General features: G+C 42.4%; 1 protein-coding gene across 3 annotated transcripts; it reads left to right on the plus strand.

Moving 5' to 3' along the window:
• Positions 1-750: 750 nt before the first annotated feature.
• LOC307031250 (uncharacterized protein) lies at positions 751-27679 on the plus strand. Of its 3 annotated transcripts, none has more exons than XM_079668190.1 (7): positions 751-1432; positions 2756-2849; positions 3218-3601; positions 3784-3916; positions 4186-4313; positions 5697-5826; positions 27193-27679. In XM_079668190.1, the coding sequence occupies exons 3-7, from the start codon at positions 3461-3463 to the stop codon at positions 27204-27206; spliced, it is 546 nt and encodes a 181-aa protein (XP_079524316.1). In that variant the 5' UTR covers positions 751-1432; positions 2756-2849; positions 3218-3460; the 3' UTR covers positions 27207-27679. The 3 variants fall into 3 exon arrangements, with proteins under 3 accessions (XP_079524316.1, XP_079524315.1, XP_079524314.1); XM_079668189.1 differs by lacking the exon at positions 27193-27679 and adding an exon at positions 15796-15933; XM_079668188.1 differs by lacking the exon at positions 27193-27679 and having other exon boundaries at positions 5697-12889.
• The last annotated feature ends 13 nt before the right edge of the window (positions 27680-27692 follow it).

Here is a 27692-nt window from a genome sequence, read left to right on the forward strand (position 1 = left end):
AAATTGTCCAGTAGGGTTGTGAATTCGGATGCCAGCTTGCAGGTGGGTGAGTCAATGTGAATGTTGAGGTCACCAAGTAGTAACAGACGTTGAGACAGGGATGAGGCAAGTGTGAGGAACTCAGTGAAATCGGAGAGGAAGGAGGGATGAGGTTTAGGAGGCCGGTAGATGAGGATGACTGTCAGTGAGGGAGGGGCTTTGAAGGCAATGAATTCAAAGGATGATACTGAGGGGAGGGTTAGTTCTGTGATCTGGATGTTCTGATTGTGGATTACAGCAAGGCCGCCACCACGGCGGGAGGGGCGGGGTTTAGTGATGTATTTAAAGCCAGGGGGGGATGTTTGGTTGAGGGAGAAGAAGTCATCGGGCTGTTGCCAGGTTTCGGTGAGCAGAAGGAAATCAAGGGATTTTTCCAAGATTAGTTCATGGAGGATGAGGGCTTTCTTGTTGAGTGATCGGATGTTAAGGAGGGCAATATTAGTTGAGTGGGAGGGGCGTGGTATGGTCACAGGCTGAAGAGGTGAGAGGTTGTCCAGGTTGACAGTGCGGGGAGGAATGTGAGATGGGGGGGAGGAGCGGAGAGGAGGTGGAAGGAAGTGTGTTATTATCAGTTTTTGGTGGTTGAGGGCGGTGGAATCCACTCCAGGTAATTGGGCCAGCTCTGAGCAGAGGGCAGTGGAATCCACTCCAGGTATTTGGGCCAGCTCTGAGCAGAGGGCAGTGGAATCCACTCCAGGTATTTGGGCCAGCTCTGAGCAGAGGGCAGTGGAATCCACTCCAGGTATTTGGGCCAGCTCTGAGCAGAGGGCAGTGGAATCCACTCCAGGTATTTGGGCCAGCTCTGAGCAGAGGGCAGTGGGATCCACTCCAGGAATTTGGACCAGCTCTGAGAAGAGGGCAGTGGAATCCACTCCAGGTTTTCGGTACAGCTGGGATTGTAACGGACCAGTGGTGGGTGCATAATATGGAGTAATAAGTGCGCTCAGATGACATGACAGTTGTGGGACATGGCGGTTAGTCGACCAGATAGATGTTATGGTTGATTTTCCGGACTGGGAGTAAACAAATCTGCGTTTGGAACCTCTATGGACATACCTCGGTCTGCGTAGAAGCCCGAGGCAATTGATGACAGACAAGCTTAGAGGAAGCGCAGAAAAGTTGTTGAAATTAAAAAGTTGGGAGACAGAGTATCGTAACATCGTAGTGCCGCGGTAAGATGCTAGCGTTAGCACAGCGCTGGCTATGGTTGTAGACCAGCGGCGCTGAAAGTGGAGCTGTTGGCAGCCGTCAGACAGGATGAGAGGTCAGTTGCAGGCTGTCCTTTACAGCAGATGGGGGGACCGGCAGGAAGAAGAACCAGAGTCAGGGCCCACGGGGAGGTGCAGGACGAAGAATGGGGCTGGTTATTTGATGGATGGAGCAGCGTTAGCAGGTAGGTGTAGCAGGGTAGAGAACCAAAGCGTCCGTCAAAAATGGCAATCGGGTGTAACAAATATGTCCAGATCAGAACAAAAAAACAACAGAATAGTTAGCAATCTATAGCAGTAGAAAGTGGTCAGAAACTCTTAGATTAACACAAAGAAAGACGAGATTTTCGGACAGAGAAGCGGCGAACAGTCAGCGCCAGCGTCCTCTCACGCCGAAGGATAGAGATAGATCTGTGGGTCCTGGCACCAGGGGAGGGACAACTGCTGCTAAAAATTTACCTGCATTTATTAAATGTCAGCTAAAAGAGGAGTGAAATTAAAAACCTCAGCATTTTCTGTGAAGATATTAACAGTACTTAAAGGTGGGGTAGGTCATTTTGGAGAAACCAGCTCGAGTGCGCTAGAATTTGAAAATACACAACGGAAAAAATCTGCCACTTCCTTACAGAGCTCCCTCCTCCAACACACACAAACGTGCACATGACCAATGAGGGCACGAGATAAGTTTGTGCACATATGGAAGGCTGACAGGCAGGTAGGCCATCCAGTTATTTTTAGCCGCGCCGGCTCAAATGATTGGTCGTGCTTTTTACAGCGCCACGGCTTCCAAAGATTACATTTTTTATGGATTTTTGTCAAAGCACTTAAGATATTCATTGCTATCGGGATGTTAAGAGCATTCCATGGAATATAACAAAAAGTGTATCTCGAGCCAGTTTCTCAAACTTACCTACCCCACCTTTAATGACAGCAAAACATTACAATTATTATTATTTACTAACAGACTAATTTCCACCACTCATGGACCACACCCACCTTTTCTTTTGAAAAACTGGGTGACATACTGTCGCCCTTTAGTCCCTCTCTCTTGTCTTTCTCTCCTTTCTTTTCTTTCTTGAAAGCCTGACTTTGTTAGTCGTTGAGACATCGTACACACTGAAGTACTAGCATCCCTGCTCCTCACATGCTCTCACTAGTCTCTCTGCTAGAAAGGGCCGGTGCTGCACAGCGTTTGGAGGCAGGACCAAACCATTACATGTAAATAGAGGGGGGTGTTCGATGCTTTAAATAATTAACTTTTGGAAGAAAATAAGTTAAATGAATCATAAGTTTAGTGAGTACATCATCAATATAACGTTATATTAATGTTAATTATTGATGATTGATGAAAGGTTACTTAAACATTTTTTCTTAATGTTCTAACATTTTTTGGGGCCCCTGTCAGTCACGGGCCCTTAGAATCATCCTAACTTTTCACCCCCTTACGGCGCCCCTGGTCTTAGACTTAATTGAATGAAATATAACCACTGACTGTTTTTGCTCTACAGGAGAATCCCTCAGCGATTGACCAAAGAGAAGTATGCACTGGGGATTGTTACCCTGTTTCCCTCGCTCAAAGATCCACATGGGAAGACAGGATATGTGAGTTATTCTTGATTATGATCAAAGTAGAGTGTTTTAGATGGCTTACATGGTTCCTTGAATGCTGTGGGATTTCTATAACATGCCAGTGCATTTAAGAATTCCTGTAGTTCCTGTCCAATCGGATTGTCCAATGACTGCAGGGTTGGTGGTTCAAATCCCGGCTCCTCCTGTCCACATATCAAAGTGTCCTTAGGCAAGACAATGAACCCAGAATTGCTCCCAATGAGCAGGCCTGCACCTTGCATGGCAGCTGCCGCCATTGGTTATGTGAATGTTTGTGTCAATGGGTGAATTGACAATTGTATCCAAAGCGCTATATATACAGTAAGTGCAGTCCATTTACCATTCCTCTTATGTCCTTTTAGGTCAGGAGCATTTTTATGACGGTCAGAAAGGCGGTGGGTTTCTAGCGTGGCGACTGAAGTCTGTTCAGAGAGCGACGCGACTTCCTGTGAGGTCCAAGGATTCCAGAATAGAAGACAATGGAGGCCCCATGCTAAGGAGAGAGATAGGCCACTGTGATAATCACCCAGATGAGCTCATATCTGTGATGATCATCCAGATGAGCTCATATCTGTGATGATCATCCAGATGAGCTCATATCTGTGATGAATCATACAAACGACAGAGAAGTCATCATGAAGAAGATGAGAGACACACTGGAATATAGACAGCGCCTTGTCCACGATCCTGACAGATCCTCCACTGTCCTTTCAGTATTTCCGCGGCTGTTGGACACTAAAGGATTGGTAATATTTTATTACTCCTACTTTTGCTTATTAAGAATGTTATTTATTAGTAAATCTATTTTGATAGACGTTTTAAGCAACCTTCGGTTAAATGGAGATGATCTACACCTGTGAAATTGGCATTAGTAGTCAATTGTAAACCTGATGGTTGTTCTTGCGTTTGTGCTGTATATGTGTTTTAGATTCTCCAAGACTTCAGTCTCCTCTTTGGGTCAGAACCTCCATCCAAACTACTGGAAAAGTGGCCAGCCTCCTTCAAAGCAAAGGTCATCCAACAGGCAGAAATGCTGACTGAACCATCACTGGAATCACCAGGTATGGTTTTAGGAACTGCATTGTCATATCATGTCATATTGCCTATTGTAAATTGTCTATGTGAGACTGGAGGGAGTGTATGACCACACAGTTGGAGAATGCCAGGGTACAGTGGGTTAGGAAAGTATTCAGGCCACTTCACTTTTTCCAAACTTTATTGTGTTGTGAGACTTCATGTCTTGTATTTTGCTTGTACATGCACTATGAACTGTTGGACATTATACAGATGGTTAAAAACAAAAATGTATCATTGTTCTCTTTTCTTACAGAGTGGGACAGTGATATGGCATCCATCCTCCTCCTTCTGCACCTCCTGTCACCCCAGCCTACGGGAAGGAAGAAAACCCAGAAGATCAGTGTAGCTCAGGCCATTGACCATCTGGTCGTATTTCACAAGGTATGTGGCAGGTTTAAGAATGTTAGATTTAGCCACCAGAACTACTACAGAGAGCTGTCACCAGTGGCGTCGCCTGGACCTGAAAACATTCGGGGCTTAGCCCACAGTGGCTACAGTGGAATGTTCTACTGCAACACTCCCCACACGCACACACACAGTACACCCGCGACTGTTACAATGAAGGCTCGATAATCAGCTCACGGACTATAGGCAGGGGTAAAGTGCTATTTTTTACGAGTGGTGGGCGGACCTCACCTCCTCTAGGGGGGTCCGGGGGGATGCTCCCCCGGGAAGATTTTTTTTTTAAATATTGAAGTTAAAAGCATCAATCTGGTGCACTTTGAGAGCAACATGGAGAGATCTATGGATACATCTCTCAACACATTACATTACATTTCTTTTTAGCTGACGCTTTTATCCAAAGCGACTTACAATTACCAATTACAGGGACATTCTCCCTGGAGTAACTAAGGGCTAAGTGCCTTACTCAAGGGCACACTAGTGGTGGTGGTCCAGGCTGGAACACCCATATAAAACAGAACTGTAAACAGATTTTCTTTTTATTTATGGATATTTTACAAATCACTCCCCTTTTAAACTGTATTCTTGTTTTACTGCCATTTCATAACGGTTTTTCCTTTATTCTCTTATTTTTTTATAACTATAATGATCATATGAAGGTGTGCCACGGAGATAATCTTTTGAATCATTTGTGACCAAACCGTTTGAGACCCACGGAGATAACTTAGACTAAAGTTAACTATCTAAACACTCAGAGAGTCCTTTAGCTCACCTGAGTCTCTCAGTCTGAGAGGAGAGGACTCTCCTCCAACTTGTTGTGGAACAAACAGCTCCTTATGTCCGTTAGCGCAGCTAGCTAACCAGATGGTAGCAACACGGTCCCTGCTGGCACCGGTCCCCCTCTCCCCCTCTCTCCCTCTCCCCCTCTCTCCCTCTCCCCCTCTCTCCCTCTCTCCTCTCTCTCCCTCTCTCCCTCTATCACACTAAATGCGCTATTGCCACACACACACAGAGCCGAGCTTGAATGACACAAGCGCACGTTTATTTCTATGCAACTCTCTGATTGGTCTGGTGTCTTGCCTCTGTTGCATTCACTGAACACAGGGAATTACAGTTCTGCCGTCCTCTCTTGTGTCATGATGAGGTTCACGTAAAGCACGGTTAATGTATTATATTATTGAGGGAGAATTGTCCGGGGCTACAGAAACCCGAATGCCCAGGCCAGGCGACGCCACTGGCTGTCACTATGTAGGACTAGGCTAGTGCAAATATAAACTATTTCTAAAAACACACTCACATATTACACACACATGCGCATAGTTAGCCATGTAAAATGAAAATGTTGCTTGCCTTGTCCTTCAGTCCTGTAGGAGTCTGGATGAGCACCTTCAGAGCCATATCGACACGAGCCAGCCATTTCGTCTTGATTCAGGGACCAGCAAGGAGGCCATCGGCAACTTCTTCATTCTGATCGACAAGAAGCTCATCCCCTGTGAGGCTAACACTTCCTTAGCAGCAATTGATGAACTTTTTAAGCTTCACTTTGTCTTAGGGACTTGCTATGATCCAGCACTCAAAAGCATGTACACATTTCTGCAAACAACTGTCTATAACATAGATGTTGACACCACCAGTGAGAGCCCCAAGGTCAAGGAACTGAGAACTAAGTTTGTGAGTAATGTATAAGTGTTACATTTGCAGATTATTGCTTGACACGCCCCTGGATCCTTAACTCGGCACCTTAAGCTTGTTCATGGCTTGTATCCAGGAAAACATTTTAATTTGATATGCGCTCAGGATGGCTGCTCATTGCAGTTCAAAAGTTTTTTAGGTTTTAGAAAACACTTGAATAAATACCATGATAAGGATGGGGTCGTTTCAAGCAATAATCCTTCATCACCAGTTCAACAAGCTGTTATTCTCAGGGAAGACATTTTACGTGTTGGTGATTCTGACATGGATCAAGATTTGCCAAATCAGCAGGCCAGTGCGTCTGGATCTTCTATCTCTAAAGGTGCATTCACACCTAATAGTCAGCTCTCTGGTGCACACCAGACCACAGTTTGTTACATTGTATCATTTTTCAGAAGGTTCGGTTTGCGTTCACATGGGCAAAACTCAAACGGACTATCAACTTTAAACACAAGTCATGTGCACGGAAATGCTGTTCAACCATTAAGGGGTAAAAACGCTAAGTTCACTTAAGAGGTCTCGGACTGTGTTCACACCGACCCAAATGAACCGCACCAAGCGGCTAAAAGCACCAGGGTTAGATTCAACCGGACTATACAAGGCAGGTGTGAACGCACCCTTATAGCCAAATTACAGGGCAGTGTTGCCAATAGTGTTATATTGTCCGTTGTTGAAAGCATGGAAGAGTATGTCAATGAAGTTCACACAAATATGAAGGAACAAGTGTTGAGTGTAGTACCTCCTGATAATGCCTGTCGTATCGCAGTTGAGGAAGCTTTCGAAAAATGCACATAATTATTTCACTGACTTTAACAAAGACAGTAAATGGAGGAAATATTTCAGTGACAAATGGGGGGTTGTCGAAGTGCACTTGGGTGTTCGATTCAAAGAGAAACAGAATCTCTGGAATATATGAACAGGTACCAGTCAACGACACTTTCATTTATGTACCCATCTTGAAGACCTTGGAGTTTATTTTCATGAATGAGGAAGCATGTCAACACATTCATGACACCAGACAAAGTGACATGTATCAGGACTTTTCCGATGGACAGTATTATAAAAAACATCCTATTCCAAGTACAGTAATGCACTTCAAGTTTATTACGACGATTTTGAAACGGCAAACCCATTAGGGTCTAAACAAGGCATTCATAAACTTGGATGTTTATATTTCACTCTTCGTAACTTGCCACCGCGCCTGAATTCTTCTCTAATGAATATCCACCTCATTTCATTGTTTCACTCTCAGGACGGGAAAAAGTAAGGCATTGACAGAATACTTAGTCCATTGGTTGAGGATATAAAAGTATTGGAACAGGGAATGAATGTGTTTGCTGAGCAACCAATCTATGGTACCATTGCACAGATTATAGGTGACAATCTAGGCTTAAATGGCCTTCTTGGATATGTGGAATCTTTCAGTGCAAACCATTACTGTAGGATGTGTCTCACTGACAAAACATCAGCTCAGACTGTGTTCACTCAGGATGACCCGCGGCTGATTTTGCGCACAAAACTGTTAAATGAGGAACATTAAAGTCATCTTCTTCAGAACCCAGGTGAAGGCCATTGTTATGGTATCAAACGTAACAGCATACTCAATACCTTGACATACTTCAACATATGTGATAACTTTGTGTTTGACATAATGCATGACATCTTAGAAGGTGTAGCACAATATGAAGTCAAGCTGCTGTTTTTCTATTTATGTGCCAATTTCATTTCTCGTTAGGACACTCTCCAAAGAGTCTATGGAGGTGCCCAGTACGTCGACCGCGGTCGACCGGTCGACCGCGGGGGCAATGCTGGTAGATCGCGAGTCATTCATACATTTAAAAAAATCCAGCTCCGTTAAAATAGACAAAACAGGTTTTGATCCCTCCTCCTTTGGCCTCCCTGCCACTTAATTCAGGAGTTGACTTGATTGACAGAAAAAGCGACCTATTGCTTTCCAGTCTGTTAACACAGAATGCAAAGCGATACAAAATCAGTCAAGTGCCGGGAGAGACAAACAACAAAATGAGTGCGGGAACGAGCAAAAAGCTAAAGACATACCACTTCCACACAGAATGGGAGGGAGAATCTTTTTTTGTGATGTCACATTCAAAGGTTATTTGCCTTATTTGTAAAGCAAGCGTCGCTCTGCCAAAGAAAGGTAACGTGGAGAGGCATTATCGGAGTGTTCACAAGGCATATGACAGCGACTTCCCTCCGAGTAGCGAGTTGAGAAAGAGAAAGGTCATGTATTATTGCTACACAAACATTATCTCTTAGTCTTAGTGTCGCCAACTCGTTTCTAACATGCAAAAAGACAAACAAATGCGTCTATGGTCGGTGTATTTTCTATCTTTCCAATCCAGAAGAGATCTCTCTCTCCCCCGTCTGTTTGCAAGGGGGCGGGGCAGTTTACACACACGCATCTGGTACATGCAGCAACACACGGAGGACATGGTGGAGAGAAGCGCTCCAAGGTGTGGTTACATGTTACCCGTCTTGAGGTGGACAATGCTCGTCACCAAAAGTGTTTAGCATGTAAGGGCGGTAACACGAGCAATTTGTCTAAACATTTAGCAAAAGTGCACCACATTCAGACGGAGGAATGCATCGGGTTCGACTGTCTTTCGAGTAGCTCTGTAGCCCCATCCACGAGTAACGTTTCCACGTCAGGTGTTATGTATGCTAGCAGCAACACACGGAGTTAACTACATTATACAAACATGGGTTAATGATTAGAGGTAACTGAGTTATTTATTTTGTTAAAGTTTCAGCTATTCTGTTTCCAGTTCTGTCATCAGATTATTTAATAAGATTTGTTAAAACATTGTTGTTTCTTTTGATGTGAAATATTATTTATTTAATTCAAATAAAAAGCAATGTTAATTTTGTTCACAATTTGTTAAGTTAATTTAATAATATATGTATTTTTGAATCAAGTATTCATCTTTATTGTCTTCATTGTTAGTTTCCACATGCCTAAAACAACCTCAAACTAAATCTAAAAGTTGATGGCTAAATAAGAGCGTTTGAGAAATTGTGCAAGGCACACAGTAGTAGTCCGAATAGTCGATTAATCGTTTCATTAATCTAGATTAATCGATAATCAAATTAGTCGTTTGTTGCAGCCCTATTGTAGTTATCCCATGTAAAAATAAAACGTGTTATTCAGCAACCCTTGCAATTTGGGATTTTATTTTTGGTTGGTAGACCTCGGTTAGCTGGTCATTTCAAAAGTAGCTCACCAGCCAAAAAAGTGTGGGCACCCCTGGTCTATGCGTTCAACTTTGGCTATTTGGACAAAAATAACCGTCCTACAAGGATAAACCTTGAACAATCTGGCAACGGCATTGGACTCAATGCCAGTCAAACACTATGTCTTATTATGAACATTCCGCTCATGTTTGGTGATGTAGTCCCAGAAGGTAACAGACACTGGTATTTACTGTTGTCGCTGTTGCATATCATCAATATTTTATTTTCGCCCAGCATTACTGAGGGAATGACAATATTTTTGAAACATCTTATAGCAGAGCATCATAGTTTGTTCAAAGAGCTGTATCCTCTAAAGCAGGGCTATTCAACTACACGTTCAGTTGGGCCAGATTTTATAACTACAAAATTCAGCTGGGCCAGACATTCAGCGGCCTGTAAAAAGCGGGTAGTGACACATTTTAAACAAACACATATTACTGCGATGAAAAACATGCAATTTTTATTCATTGTTCATCTAACAAAGGTAGGTCAAAAAGTGCATAAAAACACAACAAATTAGCATTAATTTAACAGAATCTGAAAAAAAGTGCACAGTTGTAGCATTACATTTGTTTGCTTTAGAAGTCAAATATTCAGGTTATCTTTTTTGAACCAAGCACATCACAAAGTGCATTTACTGAATACAAGCAGTCTTAATACATTTCCTGACATACAAAAAAACAGCTAAAGAGCAATGCAACACAAAGAGGTAGTACTGTAGCAATACTATTTTTTCACTTTTCAAGTAATAACAAAAAAATCATACGTTTTGGTCACATTACAAAGTGCATTTAAATGAATACAGAAAGAACTGTCAAGTTACCCTTCAGTGCACAAACCCATAACAAGGGATACGGGTAACTATATGAATGAACACTACACTACACGTCTACTATAGTAAACTAGGTGCTTACTGTCACCTCATTTGTGATTTGTCATCGCTGACTTTCTCAATGGGAGAAGGGACATTTTTTGTTTTGAACAAGAGCAGTGATTTTTGGCTCATAGGATATCAATGCAATCCTAAGACATTGGTGAAAAGTGCTGTCAGTCAGGGAGCAGCAAGTGCTACTTTTGATTGAGTTCATGTGTGAAAAGCTTGATTCACATGTGTATGTTGATCCAAACATACTGAGCACACAGATCGCTACTTTCTGAACGTTAGGGAACTGCCGTTTTTTGACATCACTCCAAAACTTCGCTGGCCCGTTAGTGCGCTGCATGTCAATAAGTTCCAGTGTATATTTCCCCTTGTCGATGCAGGGGACCACTTCCTTTGCTCTGGTTGATGCGTCCCCCTCTTCTGCAACAGTGAAGGGGTCTCTGGCAAAGCCCATCACCTCTGTGGGCAGAGCAAGTCCATCCAATCGACCGGCAAAGTTCTCTTTCAACCTCGCAATGAAATCTGTCATCACATCCGTGATTTGTGCCGGAGATGTGATGTGTTTGGGGAGCGTCGGAAAATGCAGCATCCGACCCGTGCTCAAGTCGGTCGCGAAAAGGTCCAGCTTGACTTGGATCTGCTCCACAAGATCAATGACCGTTTTGTCTCTGTTTACGCTTCAGAGTTGAGAGAGACATGTTTTAGAGTTGCTATCATAGGACCACCATTACTAGCACCACTAGATGCACTTTCAAAAAACGTGCTGCGTTGTGGTTTGGTGGTTTCTATGCAACGCGGAGTGTTGCGTTCATGGTCTGTACTACTGTAGGAATTTGGCTACGGGAGGCTGGGCCACTCGGGAGTTGGTTCTGGGCCGCATCTGGCCCGCGGGCCGCCAGTTGAATAGGCCTGCTCTAAAGAATCTCATTCCAAAGCATCACTTTATGATCCACTATCCTGAATGCATGCGCCAAATTGGTCCGTTGGTACACGTGTGGACTATGAGATATGAAGCCAAACACAAGTTTTTTAAGTCCAGCATAAAAAACTTTAGGAACATAACCAAATCCCTTGCAAAGAAACGCCAAATAGGTATTGCATATCACTGGGAATCCCTTCCCATCAAAGGCATAGAGTCTGGGCCTGTTAAAACAGAAATGTTGACTGATCTTGAAAATGGTGAGATTATTTCAGAACATTTCCAGCTTAATCTGTCTAGTGAAGTAAGTGTCACACCTTGGGTCAAATGTCAAGGTATTGAGTATCGTACCGGTCTTGTTGTCTGCTTAGACTTGATGGATGAGATACCAGTGTTTGGGCAGATTGTTTGTATTTTTCTGATGAGAGCTGAAATTCATTTTTTGGTATTAGACATGGAAAGTTTATTTGTTGAGCATCTTTATGCCTTTTAATGTTGTTAAGCAGGATAGTCTTTCAGTCATCGAACCTGATGCACTGCAATTTCATAAGCCTTTTGATCTGCAAATGTCTGTGCCAATGACACCATTTTTTATGTTGTCTTAGACAGCTATGTGCTGTCATTTTTATTTCTCCCTCTGGCATTTTTTTTTTTTTGTACTGAAACACTGGGTGTGTGTGTGTGGTCCAAAAATGTTGTTTGTTGCCTGGCACGGCGGGCAAGAAACAACATTTTTGGACCTCAACTGCCACAGAGGGTTATTTATATACATTTTTGCTGTTGAACAATATTGAATATTGGTTGAATTGAATATTAGGAGAATTTGTCAGTCTTAAGAGACATGCCACCATTCAAATAAAGCACTTGTCATATACAGTATGCTGATATCTGGAATTATTTATTGGTCATTGTAACTTTTAACACCAGTTTGTTGTACATCATAAGACAACACATCATACACTACATTTGACACTAGATTAGTGTTCATTTTGAACTCCCAGAGGGTTGAGGCTAATCAGGGCCGGCCCTAGACTTTTGGGGGCCCTAAGCGAGCTTTGGCTTGGGGGCCCCCCTCACTCTAGCGTGTTCTCACTACAACACGGAACCAACTTTTGCCTTATGATGTTAGCATAAGCACACATATTGTATAAATAAGCATGTAAACACCGTGGACTTAACCTCCTCTAGGGGGGTCCTCACCTCCTCTAGGGGGGTCCGGGGGCATGTTCCCCCGGGAATATGTTTTTTAAAATATTGAAGTTAAAAGCATGAATCTGGTGCACTTCGAGAGAAAAATTAAGAGATCTATGGATACATCTCTCAACACCCATATGAAACAGAACTGTAAACAGATTTTTCTTTATGGATATCTTACAAATCACTTAAAGGTGACCTATCATGCAAAATGCACTTTTGTACATGTTTTATTCATGAATATGTGTCCCCGGTGTTCCAGGGAACTCACCAAGTGTCAGAAAACACAACCCTCTCTATTTTCCTCCATACCCAAATCTCTTAAAAAGGGACTGCAACGGATCTGATACAGACTGATCCAGATTTGAACACTTCTATGACGTCACAGAAGTGGCGCTACGGCTATTGGGCCAACTCCACCAATCAGGAGGAGACAGCCACGGACATTGCCGTTCGAAAGCGCTGGAGACGCTGTAGTACATATGCCAGGCCTGTAGATGGTGCTGTTCTCACAGAATCAGCCCATGCAAAGACAGTGTTAAATTGAGCGAAATGAGGAATGGCTAAAATGCATGATCTGTTTGGTATTTTGAAAAATAAAAAGTATAAATATGCCTTATATAGGTATGGTATCTTAGAGTTAGTATAGTAACACTATGATAGTGTTATATTGTCAACACTTTGGAAATTGTTAATTTAACACTTTGCTGGTGGTTTCCATATAAACTCTTTCATAGTGTTAAATTAACTACATGGGTGTTGAATTTTAGATTTCAAATTTGCTGTGATCTTTGCTTTTTAATGACTGTTCTTAAATGCCATTTTCTTAATGTCTTTCATTTTTGTAAAGCACTTTGAATTGCCTTGTGTTGAAAGGTGCCACATAAATAAACTTGCCTTGCCTTATGGAACTGTTCTATTGTGGTGTCAGGGAGCCAATCAGCACCAGAGCTGGGTCTTCTTCTTACTGATTATTCTATATATTTTTCATGTGTATTTTCCTTTTAGTTTATTGTCTACTAGGTTAACATGAATGAGCAGGGTTAAGTTGAAGTTGCATGCCCTTACAGAAAAGTACAAATCGCATATTGAATATGTGATATACAGTATATATGCTTCGAAAAATACTGCATGCTCACTGTGGCTTTGGAAAGTGTTTGTGGTGTACCAAGCCAACGTACATTTTCATGATGACATGGGAAATCTAAATGATAACATGTGAAATCCACAACATTACATGTGAAGTGTATGAGATTCCATGTTAAACCTATTGGATTACTTATGAAACCCATCATTGGGCTTGTTTTAATGGAATGGAGAACATGTGAAGATGGTGCCGGTGATGATGGCTGCCGTGTCTTTGGCTCCTCTCCAACTCAGTTTTTCAGTGTTTGCTTACATTTTGTTGTGTGCTTTTAACCTCGCCCGCACATTTGTATTTACTTGCACATCTTAAAATCATTCTCTTGCGCTATTTTACATGTTTTATTTGTTTTACGTTCTATATATTTTCATGTTGCACTGTTGGAGGAGCCTGTGACTTAAGTTTTTTTCATTGCCATATGCAGCTAATGTCCACATGACAATAAATCCATCAATCTTGAATCTTATTCCAATGGAATAATCTGAAGTCTAATTTCAATTAGCTTTTCATTGGGATCTTTCAGTAGACCAATCAGAGGGCTTGTTTCAATGTTCCAAAAGAAGCGCGTGTTCAATGGACCTAACAGAGGCCTTTTTTCAATGCACAAAACAAAGGGATTTTTTCATTAGACCAATCATAGGGCTTGTTCAATGGCTGTAATAATGCTGGCACATTGTTCCTCCCCAATCATTATATTTTTTGCAATTTCAAGTGTCCATTGTATTGTTTAATATAACTCCACATAACATACTTTGCTATCGCTGATTATAGATTATTTATATATGTAAGACTTACATGTTTGTTAATCAGCTACCTTGTTTAGTTATTTGCATTTGATAAAATTAGAAGCTCCCACAGTGCAGATACTAAATAGTTAGAGGTAAGTCATACCCCTGACCAACAGAGGGCAGCATTGACACAGCGTTGTTGTGCAGCACAGTGTGTGATCTCCATCCCTCCCTGACCTCTCACTCACAATGAGACTAACAGATAAAGGGGTGCTGTCATGTCAGAGGATGTAATTGAACTATTCTACCATCGTTTCCTCGGTTTCTCAATGCTCAACCCACTCGTATTCTTAAGATCAAATCTGTACTGCATCTCTGAATACTTTCAGCAGGGAGGCACAGATGTATTCGGCTTGCGAAAACAGAATTTATCACATGATAGAACATGTCTTGTTATAATAGTTATTTTCCTCTGAAGAAGCTCTCTATGTGTGAGTGCCATTAGTTATGAGGTGGCCATTGTTCTTTGTCAGAAAAATGACAGGGCAGGCCCATCACTGGCAGCGTTAATGCACACTGTCTATCTGCGTGGTTTGATCATTCTGCACAGACACATGAAAGCAGAGAAGGCCGCTCACGCCAGAGAGGACGACTGCTGCGGCACGGCACATAATGAATAGGGGGAGAGATCACTTCTTGGAGTGAGCTGACAATGGTTCAAAACTCCTTGGCATTGACACACTGATTAGAGCTGATCCTGTTACCCTCTTTAATCACTCGTTTTTGTTTGCCATGAATGCACCCATGCATTCCTGATTTGGGGAAAACCTTGAGACGTTGTGCTTTGGAGATGTCACAGGTTTGTCACGGCCTGCTGAGGTTCTCTGAATACCTTTGTGTTGGTACATTTCAAGTATTGAAAAAACGTTAAATATCGATCCAAACGGCAAGAGTGCACATGGACAGATACATCTAAATATCTTGTGAGGCTTTCCAAGTCACATTTCACAGACATTTCCACTTCTCTTCCTCATTCCACAGGTCTTAACCAGTTTGTATTTAAGTCCAATAGCAGAGGATTATCTTACACAGAGGGCAGAACAAACTTCTCTTGCCAACATTTACGTGCACCAATCCAAGAGCATTTAAGGCTCATTCAGACACTTTAACCTCCAGAGAAAGAAAAAACTGCCTCGGGCGGAACGGCAATTCAAGGAAATAAAAAATCAACACCTTATTTCTTAGCCAAAAAGGAACTAATTTTAACTGATGTCCAGTTGTAAACATCCTGAGTAACAGTATGCAGATGCTCATTAACCACTTGTAATGTGTCACATTTGATTAGCCACTATTAAACAGTTTAGGAGTTTTTTTTCCAACTTTGAAACAAAAAAAGAACATTAAACCATCTAGTACTGTCTATTTGTTTAGGAAAGATTTTGAATTCTTCTGGGGATGAGTCAGTTTGTTTAACTAGCTCAATTTTGGATGGCACTCCATGCACAGAGTGCTTTTTATCAGCATCCCTTGTGGAGGAGGACTCCTCACTCAGATCACATGTCAATACTCAAGAATGTAGATCTGTCACTACCCACAACTAAATATCATTTTTCCCTTTCATTTCTCTCTCTTTGCGAGGCTCTTTGAAGTAATAGTGAAAGGATCCCAGACTGTAGCAAATTACCTGAGGACTGAAACATTTTTGACATAAGTCCTGAGAGACGGGGCGAGCCACTTTTCCTGGCGGCCCCTTTGGCGTTTTTAATCTGGGGCTGAGGGAGACAGCGGCGCTGACAGAATGATGGGACAGCTGGACATGCTTCTAGGCCAGCAGCAACGGGCAAAAGAAAAGTCAGGAAAAGGGCCACTGCAGACATCTCACCAAAGAGCCAACAGCCCAGGACTGCAGACAGAAGAAGGATGGAGCATGACAAGTGACCATGGGAGACATCCACCTTCTCCATCTTCACTGAACAGCTGGTACCTCCACTCAGGGAGGATGTGGTTATTTAAAAAAAAAGTGTTCTTTTTTTTGGCACCAGATGTCATCAATTAATTGCATGTCAAGAGAATCGTGTGGACGGTAGGTAACAATAGTACATTTCTACCCTAGCAGCTTAGCTAAATTTGATACCCAGAACTTTGGTGCACAATGGAATATTTAAAAAAGGGTTAAATTAAAAGCCATTATATTTTGTACAGAAATGTGTGCTCCCCAGAGACTGATTTCTACTCACTGTGAATCATTTCTTGACATTTTTCTGATTCAGGTTAACATTTTAATCTGTCCATTACTTACTTTCTGCTCATATACTTTTTACTTCATGAAGAAATACTTATAAACAAATAACATTTCCCACAGCCTCGTCTGTGCTGCCACGTTTTAGCGTGCTAACTTGCTAAGCTAATATAAAACATGATGAACCTGAAACCTAAACGTTAACACGTTAGCATTGTAATTGTGAGTGTTGACTTTAGTGTTTAGATCAAAGCATGAAAAACTGTTTTTTAGTGTGTGTAGGAGTAAATATGAAGCTAGAGCTTACAGCAGTTAGCTTAGCATAAAGAAGCACGGCAAACCAAAGGTTAAAATAATCTGCCTACCAGCACGAACAAGTATAATAAGAAGGTTTAACGATGTGAAAAGGCTAACTGTGTAATCTAGCTGGCCGGTAGCGCAGTTTACAGATAAGGAATCACTCTTCTTATGGAGCCTAACTCAGCAAGAAAAGAAAATACACATAATTCCCAAGATGTCAAACTAAGATTTAAAAGAAGTTGCAGTGACTTTATATTGTAGTGCCGAGAGATAGGGAGTCAGAGGCGGTGCAAGGAAGGTGCAAAATGGTACTTTATTACAGAGCTGTTGACTGGTTACAGTCCGGGTCGACAAGAGAAAGTGCCAGGAGGGCACACACTATATATAGGTAACACATAACATGTCCGTGTGGGAACAATAGCCGCAACTGTAGTTCCAAGTTTGAATTATGTCCCAGTGGTTAAATAGGTGGTCACCACACAAGCCCCCCCAGAATTCAAACATGGCAATGAGGGCCGGGCCTTGGAAGGGCCGACGAAAGGAGGCCGCAGGAGAGGGTAGGGGCCCTAACGAGGGCGAGGGCACCCCCACCGGTGGCGGGTCGGAACGGGCCGTCGTAAGGGGGCCGCAGTAGGTGTCACGGAGAACCCAGCAGGAAAGAGCGCTGCCCGGCCGCAGGTGAAGACACAGCGGCGGCGGGCATGAAATCTCCGGAAGGATGGAGCGGAATCCCAGGGAGGCAGGAGCAGTCACCCCGGGAGGAAGGAGCGCAACCCGGACGCAGGCAGACGCACAACGGCGGCGGGCACGAAGTCCTCAGCAGGCGTTGAGGTATCCCCGTGAGGCAGGAGCAGCTTCCCCGGGAGGAAGGAGAGCAGCCCGGCCGCAGGCAGACGCGCAGCGGTGGCGGGCACGAAGTCCTCAGCAGGCGTTGAGGTATCCCCGGGAAGCAGGAGAGCATCCCGGCCGCAGGCAAACGCACAGCGGCGGCGGGCACGAAATCCTCGGCAAGCCTTGAGGTATCCCCGGGAGGCAGGAGCAGTCTCCCCGGGAGGAAGGAGCCGTGGACAGATGAGAGGCCAGACGGGGTCCCCGAGCGCGCAAACCATGGGCCGATGGAGCATGGGCGACGTCCGGAACTGTTGAGGCGAGAGGGGGTCCAGGAGTGCACCACTCATGCGCCGATGAAAACGTGAGTGGCGTCTGGAACCGCCGTCGAGGTGGTGAAAAAGGTGAGAGTGTCCACACGAGGTCAACCGGCTGGTCGAACAGTCAGATGTTAACAGAAATACGTCAACAGCTGTTAACAGCTAGCCGTTAGCCGTTAGCAGCTAGCCGTTAGCCGCTAACTGGCAGCCATGGGTAGCTGCTATCCGTCGTTAGCCCCACGTGGTTGGCCGCTAGTCGCCGCTAGCCGTTAGCCGCTAACTGGCAGCCATGGGTAGCTACTAGCCGTCATTAGCCCCACGTGGTTAGCCGCTAGTCGCCGTCAACTAGCGCAGCCAGGACGTGCAGCCGCACGCCCTGAAGAAACAAACCCACGAGGCAGCAATCGGGTTGCTGGTCGACCCAGCAGGTCGTGCATCGTCCACCTGTTGCCGGAAGGCCGATGCGGGAATGGCGAGCAACATCCCCAGCCATTCCGCGGGGCGCACACCGAGCCTCAGTCCGCGTGCCGGTGGCAGCCACGGACGCCTCCCATCATCCCTGGCATTTCGAGAAAGAAACTTCCTTTTGCCGTGTTCGGGTCCGTCCCAGAAACTTCTAAAGACGTATCAAGGTCACCAGTGTAGTGCCGAGAGATAGGGAGTCAGAGGCGGTTCAAGGAAGGTGCAAAATGGTACTTTATTACAGAGCTGTTGACTGGTTGCAGTCCGGGTCGACAAGAGAAAGAGCCAGGAGGTCACACACTATATATAGGTAACACATAACATGTCCTTGTGGGAACAATAGCCGCAACTGTAGTTCCAAGTTTGAATTATGTCCCAGTGGTTAAATAGGTGGTCACCACAATATAAACTTCAAGCTTCAAGCGAACAAAAAGAAAAAACAGGAAATAAGAGGTCATTAAATTCAGCTCTTTGGTGGACAAAGACATCGGAAGACCCCAAAATCTCTTCATGAGCGTGATTATCTAGGAGAACATGCTTAAAGCAGACAGGAAGTAACTTGAGCCAAACAGGAGGGAATCAAATCAGACATTACTAGATTCGTTTTCAAGGCAGGACAATTATATTTGACATAAGGCGCTTTCCTCTCATGCATCAGTGCTCTCCACTTTCATGGGCTGCTATCACGTTGGTCCAGTGGTTTGCCTTTCTTCCTCTCATTTTTACAAAGTCATTTGCTGGAGATGACGAACAATGGCCGCCTTTTCAGAGATCCTATAACCTTTTCTTCCTGAGGGACCCCGCTGCAATCAACGATCAGGAGTGTATTGTCAATGCTTTGCTTGCGCCATCCAATTTGTAACCTTTCCTGCACTGCTTAGAGATATCTTAAGATTCACAGGGCAATTAATTGTCAGCATGATCTCACTTAAAATTGGGCCTCTATTGGCTTCATCACATCGCCTCATTCTTTGCCAATTTTTGTATTTCATGGCTTTAAGAAAAATAGCTAGCATCCAACTTGCCTGGCTGTCTTTCAATGCTTTCCTGTGTTTTGTGTTTGGGCTCTGGAGCTGTCTACTTTGTGTCTGGGAACATACATCCTCTTGAGCCTTTGTCTTCCCTCCCCCCTTGGGTGGGCTGTGACCCTGCTAGCCTGCAGCTACCGCAGGTTACCAACTCTCACCCTGGAACTCTTGTAATCCTGGGGATGTACTTCAGTATACTTTATGCTCTTTGCCCCTTTCTAAAATTCAGTAAGAACCTCATAGGTCACAGGTCGTCGTACCAAACAGAAGCTGCAGATAAAAATAGCAACTGATACATAGGTCATCTAAAAATACCGGCTCCTGTCCATTCTCATTTAGAGAATACTTTGTTTGGCCCGCAACCTTTTGGGAACTTTTGACATTTCGTCCTTATGTCACCAGAAACAGGAGGGAGGCCGTTTTGTTTGCCGAATAGAGGCATGATGATGTAGATGTCTTTTTCCTCATATGTAACCTCATACTGCTGAGAAAATGTCAGAGTGCAGCAGAGAGAGTGTGTGGACATCAGATTGGCCGGGCCCTTAAGGGGCCCCATGCACTGACAAATAGAGCCGCCTGTCCTTATCTATACAATGTAAGAATTCCTCTGGGGACCGCAGTGTCTGAAGCCAAAAGTTTGAACAACTTGAAGACATTTCTAAAATTAGTTCCTTTGCAGTTTTGTTTGATTTTGTATTATGGTTTAATTTACAGTAGATATGTAACAGTAACTTGGAGATAAAGGGTGAAAGATGACAGCTACCTTGATGCACATGCTCCAAATTTACCACACAGGAAATATCAGAAACTGATGCTCTTTTAGAAGAGAGTCTAAAACTGAATAAAAAAAAAATCACGACAGCAATCAAGATATTTATAGACTCCCACACACATTACAAGCACGGAAAATATGCTTTTTTATGAAGGAGTCACAAGTTGACACCTGGTAGTGATGGTGCAGGTGTGCAGAGACTCTTTCTTGGGAAGTTGGGGTTTCCCGCAGCAGCTCCATGCAGGAACAAGCATGGAACAAGAACTATGGTAAAAAAGGAAATTACATACCTTCGCTGCCAAATACCTAAAGCTTTCTCCATGTTGGTAGTCATTATTAGCAGCACTGTGAGGCTTCAGTGGTGTAACTCTCATCAGTGACGGACGCTTGCTAGCCACGCAACACAGTCTCACGGCATTTCGTTTTATAGTCACGAAACTAATCTATTAATTCGTGTTCACCAACACGATTTCGCAATTTATTTCGTGTCACACAAAACGATTTTAAAAGCAATGTAAATAATAACAAATTAGAAGGAAAAACAGATTAAAAAAATACAGATTTCAGTATTCTGAGGCTCTGAGTCCCATTTATTTTCTTCACGGACGGCAAAAAAAACTCAGACATTATACTATTTAAAATAAAAGGTATGGTTAGGCTTAGGGTAAGATATTGAATAAGAAAATGTTTTTATGAACAACACAGCTTCCGGTTTTCCAAGACCCGACCGGACAAAAAGACGTGGTGCAGACACGAAACATACTACCATTAGAAATACATTGTCGGTGAACACGAATCAATAGATTCAATTAATTTCGTGACTATAACACGAAATGCCGTGAGACTGGGTTGAGCCACGCTAGCACCATGGCCCTATGGCCACCACTTGGTATATCGACTTGATCGGCTGTATCCACAGATGATAAAGCACAATAACTTTGGCGCTATCCTGACTTAGCATCAACTTTCAATTTGTCTTACTTCTAATTACATTTATCCTAGATTTATTAGCGTTTAGCTCACAGCAGCACTGCTGCAGTGATTTACTTTTGTACAAAGTGTATCTGTTTGTGTTTTATTATTTGCTCAACAAGAAAATATATGCATTGATATGTTCTTGTTTCTTCTTAAATGCCTCCACCCTCACATGCATCGTCTTACAGCTTAGGGGACATTTAAGAGATGAGCACGCTATCTCCTGCTGAGAAGTGTTGCGTGAGACGATGTGTGTGTAGTTTATCAGAGCTTTTCTTCTCTTCCCTTTTCATCCAGCTCTGTATTTATAAGTCCATCATAAAACACAGATGCCTCCTGAATAAGACTAGACTTATCTGTCACTGAGACGCGCCCCTCTATTTTCACTGCGGTCTAAATGCGCGGACCACCAGCCTCCCATCTCCCCGTGCGACTAAAGGCAGGGAGGTACGATGAAACAGATGAGATTCTGCTCAAAGCTACGGGACCTGGTGGTACTTTGTCTGGCCCATCTAGATGGCCCTGATAGGGAGCCACGATAAGTAACATGAAAGTACCCTGTCATCAGCTTTTATCTTCTCCTCCTCTCTGCAATGCAACATCACAGCAGGCAGAAGCCTTCATGATGCAGAGAACAGACAATACTTTTGCACGTTATTGCTTTTCAGAGGCACAAAAGAAAGAAAGAGGAGGCTGTGAAGACAACTTGTTCCCAAAATGATAATTTGCTCATTCACCGTTATATGTGTGCAAATTCTGTATTATGGTCTCTGGACAGCTCAAAGCTTAAGGCTATAAGCATTGTAAAGTTACTAAGTACCTTTTCCTCAAGTACTGTTAAGTACAAATGTGAGGTACTTGGACTTACTTTTCTGTGCCACTTTATACTTCTACTCTATTACATTTCAGAAGGAAATAATGCACTTTTTAATTCACTGCATTTGTTTTACCGCTCTAGTTACTAGGCTACTTAATAGATTCAGATTTGTATACAAAACCTTATGAAGATTTTTTTTAATATACATTTTTGATGTAGCCTAAGCTATCCAACATTACATTTAAATACCTAATCTAAAACAATGAGTTGGATGACAGAAAATAAATTAACAACAATTTAGCTAATTCTCCAAGAAGTTTGTGGAAAACATTTCATGGTTCCGGATTTTTTTTAAAAGGAATGTTTTGCTGCTTTCCCGATTAAATATTTTAATTAAGTTTACATAATTCTTCATTTTTTCCCCTGCATTGATTACATTTACTCCTCCTAATACTTTAAGTACATTTTCTTGATCATACTCAGTATGATTCAGTACTTTTACTTGTAATGGAGTATTAATACTTTTACTTTTTTGTACTTTTACCCTAGTAAAGGATCTGAGTACTTCTTCTCCCACTGGCTATCTGCACTGTCTTAACATCAATCTGATGCACGTTCAGATTTCTGCTGATTGCAGGATGCTCTGAGTTTCAGCCTGGCACAGGATCTCTCCACAGGCTGTGATTTGTGAGATGCAGTGAGGCCCTGAGCTGCAGTGCCAGCAGATTCATTCATATTCACCCACAGCATTTCTTCAACATTGGCTAATCTTACTTCAAAAGCTTGTTTTGTGTGATTTATTTAACATTTGTGCTGGGATTTCATTTGATAAAACAATGTTTTGAAGAGCAGACAAATATACTTTCCCTATCTCTTGTTCTCTTGAGTTTTTTAACCTTTCTAGTAGTAGAAGTGAATGGAATGTCAACAGTTTTTATTCAAACTTTGCACCAAATAAAAAGCTACCAGGGCCTTGTTTCTTAAGAGACACATAAACACATTTTTCCCAGCTGTGAGCAGCACCAACAAACTCTACTCAACTACATTGTAGAGGAAGTTATTTCAATATTAACAGTAGATCATATGACTACGTGTAAGTGTTGAATACAGGGATTTTCTTAATTGACTCCTGTTTTGAATTATCCCCTTAAAATACCGACCAATCTACAGACAGGGAAATTAGCTAGCTGGAGAACAAAAACAAGCACACAAGTCTTTTTCTACTGACTCTATGAAACAAAAACATCTGCATTTCAAGATACCACAAGAAGAATTTCCTTTTTTTAATCCTTATTTGTGTGTACTGACACATTGTTCGGTTCGGCTCTACCAACCATGACGGATACAGGAACACAATGCTGCAGCCACCTCTCACTGTCCTCTGGAGACTGGCACAATGTTCCCCTTTGCTGCACTTTCACTGTCACTGAAAACAACATCTACTCCACACAGTTCTTATAGGTACATGTCACTATGAAGAGAAACTACAAAGTAAGAACTCCAGTATCTGGCACTGCTTGTGTTTCACTAAAATGTACGTACTTACAATGGATATTTCCAGTTCACAGGATGACAGCTTGCTTGTTGACACAGCAGAAGCTCACTGAATGTGTAACGTCTGCTGCTCTGCAGACATTTAAACATGCTCCTATCAATGCTGCTATGATTACACACTGCATCCTTCTGGGTCAGACCAAAGGAATGAGGTGGTCCCTGTGAAAATAAACATTAACCTAAAAGATGTATTTCACCCGATTGTAAAACATCCACCAATGACAACATAAACCCTCACCTATCTCCCTTCAGGGCTCGGGATTGTAACTGCTATTGTGATTGGTCACAACAGGTGAGGCATGTTGAGGAAACGGCATGCCTTTCTCCTCCCAGAAAACTGTCTTTGTTTGCCTCTGACAGGGGGAATGTGCGGCTAAGCATCTATGTGGCACTTTGAGCGCTTGAAATGAGTCCCCTGTATTTTCCTAATGTGCACAGAGAGGCACTTTGATCCTGCCGAGCAGAGGAGAGAAGCTTATCCTGCCTCCTTTCTTTTAACTTCAATTAATGCTGTTATAAAGTTATAAAGTTGTATTTGAAGTGAATGTCACCTCTGTATCCAATCCTTTCTCCTTGTCTTTCTTTTTCCTAACAAATGTTTCTGGTTTCATAACACCGAGACTTGACCTACCTAGTTGGCAACAGGTTCCTGATCACCGCACTGATACGTTTGAATCCAATAAAAACACACCTGGGTCAGTGATGGAGCACAGCCAAGCAGACAGGAGGCCAGTATTAAACATTATTGTGGGAATATAAATGGTCCTCCACTCAAACACCGGAACATTAGAACGAATCCTCAAACTCTTCTGCTGGCCAGCTCCATGGGCTTTGAAGTGTAATTTCTGCCCAGTGAAGCATACACTACTGACATCTTCTTGGTGGAGGCATGGGAAATGAACTTGGGAAGCACAGGTGAAACCCTAGAAAGCTTGAATATGATATTTCCTGAGTGTTCAGCTACTCTTTTCTTGGCAAGATTTGTAAGATGATTAGTTACTAGGACGTGGAGAGGTATGCAGGCCTTGTGCAGGAGCAAGAGGAGAAAGAGGCCAAAGCTTCTACAAAGAATGCACACATGGATGCATGTGGGTTTCTAGTCTTAGCTATTGAAAATGTGCACTTGTTTTCTAAATTACCCTGTTTTTAGTTGAAATGTTCATGCTAGTTAATGCACTTATCCAATATTTTGCTATTCATGATCTAATACCTGTAATAAATCATTACATTCCCATCAGTGTCACATGTAGTTTGCGTTTATGCTAATTAGTAACCGTTAGCATACAAAAACGCTAAACAAAGACAGTTAACATGGTCAACATTATAAGCAACCTAGTAAACCTCATTTTCATTGTGAGTGTATTAACTGTGATGTTAGCATCTATCTCCTAGCACAACTTTGCATCAGTACAATCCTATCATATTTTGGAGCAGATTGGAATCACAAGGTGGACACACATTATTTTTCACTTATGTAAACTTCCCTGTGAAAGTCTTTTATCTCCAAGTGCTCTTCTAGTTTACATCCTTATTTCCGTTCCTATTTGGGAATGAAAATGCTCTCAACTGTATTCTTGCATTTGCTAAACATTTTTAACAAGATGTCAGTTGCATGCTAATATTACTCAAAACACTAACATGGAAAATATGTCTCCAACAGTTACCTTTGAAGGGTAAATGTTCTCCCATTCTTGCTTGAATCTTGCAGCTATTCACCTGTTGCCTTTGATACTGGGAATATAAGGGTTTGTCAAAAATAAAGGCCTAATCGAGGCGTGACTGATTAACCTTTGAATCTGTGATAAGCCAGGAGAAATCAGTTACATTGTCACAAGAAAATGTTTATATGAAAACAGAATATAGTTAATAATGGCACCATTTCAGGATTAGTCCAATCAGACAAACAGAAGTTTGACTTCACGCTGACTGTGATAGTATACCACTTGTTTGTTCTATGTAGAATTCTTGTGAGTTGTTATTTCAAGGTGGAGTCTGCAGCCCGGCTCGTTGCCTCTGTAGTGGAGTGATGTGTCTTTCCTGGCCAGGGAATTTCCTTCTTCCAGAAGCACTCAAGGTTATTACTGTGGAGGAGGATCTGAGCTCTGCTGCAACGCCTGTTTGAAGTCCCCCCCAACATTTTGCCCCGCTAACACTCCCAGAGATCAATGCGAGAGCAGCCTCAGCTGTGAAATGTTAATCATGCCTTCTCTTTTCATAAAAAAAAAGTCTATGTTAAGTATGATCTGAGGTTACTGTCATCACGCAGCTGTGTAAACTGTCTGAATCCACTTTCATCCACCTTTCACTTCACACATACAGGTTTTGTATAAGTGATGTAATAATGATTGAATGTAGAGTTTGGATCGTAACAGCTCCATTGATTCACATTGATTCCTCTGAAGTGGTTATCTGTGTAGGCATAGCCTTTTTTTTTCTGGGACACCAGTGGCACTCTTGGATCACTGGTGCCTCGCCGGGGCTTGTTCATGTTTAGCCCTATGATTTATACAATGTAAGAGCTACAGATTAATGGACTGTGGAGCTAACCCCTGTTTAAACTCTATCTGAGCAGAAATATTGTCTGAGATACCTTGTTCACACTTCTTAATTTAAGGATTACTTCACAAGAATTGATATTAACAAGGTGAAAAAGATTTCACACTAACCTAGCATGATTAAATGCCCAAAATAAGGTATTTGGTTAACTGAAGTTTACCGTTTTGTTCTAAGACATAAATTACGTCAGTAAATAGCCCAATGGTGAATATCTAAAACTTGTATGTATCATAACAAAGGTGAATGCTAACAAGTGGCTAAATTAGACAACTAAAAGTCATCACCCCAAGCATTAGCCGCCTATAGCTTAGTTGTCATATAACAGGTATGTTAGGTTTTTGTAATATTCTAAAATCCAATGGAAAAATCCCATTGGATTTTTGTCGAGGTAGCCTTTCAGATGCTTGCTTCCGGTTCAGCCTACAGACATACATCCTCTCTGCAGCAATCTATTCAATGTTCCATTACCCTGGAATGACCACGTTTGGACCCAGTGGTCGCTCCCCCCAAACAGGTACACAGCCTTTCTTTTAAAACTTAAAATATGAATACCAGAGCTTATCCTGGAACTTGGTGGAAGGGTGTGACACGGGCCAATGAAGAATCCCATACATTTTGCAACGGTTTCAAATTTTAAGATATAATATGTTCATTGTTAAAATTGCACTCTTAGAGTCCCCTTGTATATTTCTATAAAACAAAATCTCAATCAATATGTCTATGATTTTTATCTCTGCAAACGCTATGCCATGATATGTTTGGTGCACACACTGGGAGACATTCAAACAGGCTGCAGCCTCGTAGCCTCTCCCCAGGATTAAGCAGTCAATCAAGCAGTGGAAACGTTTTTCTTAAGTGTTTCTGTTATTACCTTACATCAAGCAGTTGCTGTTTTGACCCAGAGGATAACAAACAACATCCTTTAGAGCCCATAAGAATGTTCTGTGGTCACAGACAGGAATAATTAGCGGTATTCTCCTGGTTTGGAAGTTGGCCAAAACCTGGCATTTCATCTGCCACTGTGCATTTAACGAATATTGGGTTCAAATAAGCTGAAATGGGCAATAGACGTGCAAGGTTTCACGGTAAATTCTTCTTGCGTATCGTTTTTCTCTGCCCTGTCTTTAAGTCCCTCGCTCTAAGCCCTCTTTTCTCTCTTTCTCCCCTTGTTTTGTTATTTTACCTGGAGGTGCAGGTGTGAAAGGGTGAGGCCGTGGAAAAACATTCGATTCCGTAATCTTGTCATGAAGGAATCCATTGACTGACCTCTGCATCTTGGCACACAATGACAAATGGGTTTGCAATTTTCCGCCTGACTGAGGGGCAACAAAGCACATTTCCACTTTCACCGGTAGGCAGTGAGAGTACAGTTTTTCTCTATCAGGTTCTTTATCCAGGCAGCGAGCGAGCATTACACATAGCTGGACTCTTTACTTTGGCTGTTTGCTGCTCTCATGGTCAAAATAGACACTTACAGTATGATCTATCAAGGCAAACATACTTTAGTGACTTCACAGTGAGGTCATCTGTTGCTGAAGAGGAATGTTTGTTTTTCTTGCATCAAATAACTAGAACTGCTCATACATTTAGAGAATCTTTGATTTTTAATATCAATTATTAATTTGCTATTCCAATATATATCCAATATACGGTATTTATAGTCTATACTATATGAAACATATATCATCTCCCCAC

Source organism: Notothenia rossii, assembly GCF_949606895.1.
Source record: "Notothenia rossii genome assembly, chromosome: 3".
Classification (NCBI taxonomy): domain Eukaryota; kingdom Metazoa; phylum Chordata; class Actinopteri; order Perciformes; family Nototheniidae; genus Notothenia; species Notothenia rossii.

Bases quoted from the DNA above. Each gene is read 5' to 3' on its own strand.
- LOC307031250 (XM_079668188.1), top strand. From the start codon at position 3,461: ATGAATCATACAAACGACAGAGAAGTCATCATGAAGAAGATGAGAGAC. The intron at 3,917-4,185 runs GTATGGTTTTAG...CTTTTCTTACAG, and splicing joins ACCATCACTGGAATCACCAG to AGTGGGACAGTGATATGGCA. The intron at 4,314-5,696 runs GTATGTGGCAGG...CTTGTCCTTCAG, and splicing joins ATCTGGTCGTATTTCACAAG to TCCTGTAGGAGTCTGGATGA.